Here is a 2,485-nt window from a genome sequence, read left to right on the forward strand (position 1 = left end):
GTGGGTGTCGGAGCATCTCTGCTCTGCCCTCCTCGGAGCCCAGTGAGCCCAGTGTGCACAGCCCCAGGCCCTGCCCTTGGCCTGCGGGGAGACCTCCACCTGCCCCTCGAGGGACAGGCTCTGAGGTGGCCCGGGGCCAACAAGTCTCGCTCTTCCCTGAACAGGATGTTTTGGGGGTCCAAGAATGAAGGTGGCTGGCTGAGGCTAGGAGGGTGGTAACGTCACATGGGTTTGCCGGATCTGCTTAGCAGAGTAAAGGGACAGTGGCCTTGACGGCAGGTCCCCGAGGGAGGGGTAACCTTGCCCAGTGGCTCCCGAGAAGCAACAGAGGACACAGGCTGCCCGCCCCCTCCAGCGTCGGCCACAGAACGAGGTCACGGGTGTGATAGGCGGTCCTGGGCCGTCGTGACCCTCATTGTTTCCTCCGCTGAAGGCCACTGACCACTCCCAGTGACTGGAGAGGCCTGTTATATGGCCCAGCTCTGGAGCCGGCCACCTGTGCCACTCCCGTGCCCCCTAAGGGTTGGTGAAATGAATTGGCACGAGGCGGGGAAGTGCTGGGTGCAGAGCCGGCCGGCAGGTGGGGCGTAGTGACCGCAGTGACCGTGGAGGACGTGTCCCCACCTTCCCCTCCTCCTCCTGCTCAGATAGGGGAAGTCACCATGGCAACAGAACAGGCAGCTTCCTCAGCTCCTACTGTTGCCTCCTCCTCCCCCCGCCACCGCCCCCCATCTCGGAGAATAAAGCCCAGTGGCACCCACACTGCTCTCTGCTCTCGCCCTGATTTGGCTCCGTCTTCTGGCTTCAGAGGGAGACCGTAGCCCAGAATGACTCTGGGCCTGAGCTGTAGGCCCGGGGAGCCGGGTGTGAGGGGGACATGTTCCAGGGCGAGGGCAGCTGTCCCTTCCCCCAGGGAGGCCCATCACAGAAGTCACCCTCCCCTGCAGAAAGGGGTTCGTTCGCAGAGAGACTTGCCCCCCACACTGCCAAGAGACCCTGGCATCCCACCCTCACCCTCGAGTGTGCCCCTGGCATCCCACCACAGAATAAGTTGGCCGCTGCCTCGGCCTCACCCCAGCCCTGGGAAAAGAGGCTGTCCCCCGAGGGTTCTGCTTTAGTTGGAGGCCCAACACGCACATTCATTTGCTGAACGGACTTGCGTACAAGGAGGTGTGGCCGGTCCGGGGCTCCCCTGCAGACAGCCAGGGCAGACGAATCTCCCCACGGGCTGCCCCCAGGTGTGACTTCCCCCAGGTCACAGGAGGGACCCACACAGAGTCCCTCACCCCTCACAGAGGACACCTCCACCCACAGACGGGGCTCAAGAGGGCAGGTCTGGACAGGAAGGGCCGAAGCCCAACTCTGGGCTCCCATCCAATAGCCACCACCCCCAGCACACGCACATGAGCACACGCACACACACACGCATGCACACACACACCCACATCCAGGGAGACCCTCCTGTGGCTGGGGACCTCGCAGGGGGCGAGCCCAGGTCACCGGACCCTCAGCCTCACCCGGGAGCCATGGTCGGGTCACTGTCTGCCACTGGCCCCGAGACGAGGGGCGTCGATGGGTCTGGGCGCTGGACACCGGCAGCCCGGTGCTGTGTAGCGGATCACTGTTCTGTCCGTCCGCCTCCCGAGAAGCCACGGGCCCGGGAGCGCCTCCTGAGCTGCTGGGTAGCCCAGCTCCTCTCTCTCAAACCTAATTCTTCTTCTCTCTCCCTGTCTCCGTGTCTCCTTGCTGTCTGTCCCGCTCTCTCCCTCCCGCCTGCGGCCGCAGAACCGCATGCACGAGTCTCTCATGCTCTTCGACTCCATCTGTAACAACAAGTTCTTCATCGATACCTCCATCATCCTCTTCCTCAACAAGAAAGATCTCTTTGGCGAGAAGATCAAGAAGTCCCCTTTGACCATCTGCTTTCCTGAGTACACAGGTGGGTGTCTCGGGTCCCTGTGCAGGAGGAAGTCCACCCCTCCCAGGGACCGGGGTCCCCTGCAGGGGCGTGAACCTGTGGCTCCGGGAACAGGCTGCTGGGCCAGCATGGCTGGCGTGCGGGGCGCCACGGCTGGAGTCCGACAGGGCGCAAAGGAAAACGCCAGGGTGTGGCCAGGGGGTGGGGGGAAGTGGACCTTCTGATCCACAAGCTTTGTGACCAGGTGACTCTGGAGTGACGTGGGCAGGACATCAGGCTTCCCCTTCCACCCTGGTCACCTCCAGAGGAGGTCTCCTGCCTCCCCCGGCCTCCCCAGTGGCCTCCCCTTAACCTCCCCCGGGCGGCTGCTGGCCTCACAGCACCTGGGCCTGATTAGAAAGCGTAGCCGCGTGGCCTGTGAGTGGCCACACCTGCTTCCTCTACCATCAGAGGCCTGCCTGTGTCCCACCAGATCCTTCCCCCCCTCCACCATCAGGCCTGCTTTCCCCTCTTCCTCCACCTCCCATCTTTTCCCAAACCACATCCCTCCTCCAACTCCTCCTCCTC

The 2,485-nt window shown here is 63.6% G+C and overlaps 1 protein-coding gene across 3 annotated transcripts in view; it reads left to right on the forward strand.

The window, feature by feature from the left end:
- GNAO1 (guanine nucleotide binding protein (G protein), alpha activating activity polypeptide O) overlaps positions 1–2,485 on the forward strand; it is a 119,317-nt gene that overhangs the window by 111,440 nt on the left and 5,392 nt on the right. For 2 of the 3 annotated variants that reach the window (XM_006764345.2, XM_006764346.2), the window contains exon 6: positions 1,786–1,939. The exons of the other annotated variant lie outside the window; for it this stretch is intronic. In XM_006764345.2, coding sequence (XP_006764408.1) covers positions 1,786–1,939 — 154 coding nt within the window. The remainder of the gene's footprint in view (positions 1–1,785; positions 1,940–2,485) is intronic. 3 annotated transcript variants of the gene reach the window in all.

This window comes from Myotis davidii, unplaced genomic scaffold, assembly GCF_000327345.1.
Source record: "Myotis davidii unplaced genomic scaffold, ASM32734v1 scaffold2621, whole genome shotgun sequence".
NCBI lineage: Eukaryota > Metazoa > Chordata > Mammalia > Chiroptera > Vespertilionidae > Myotis > Myotis davidii.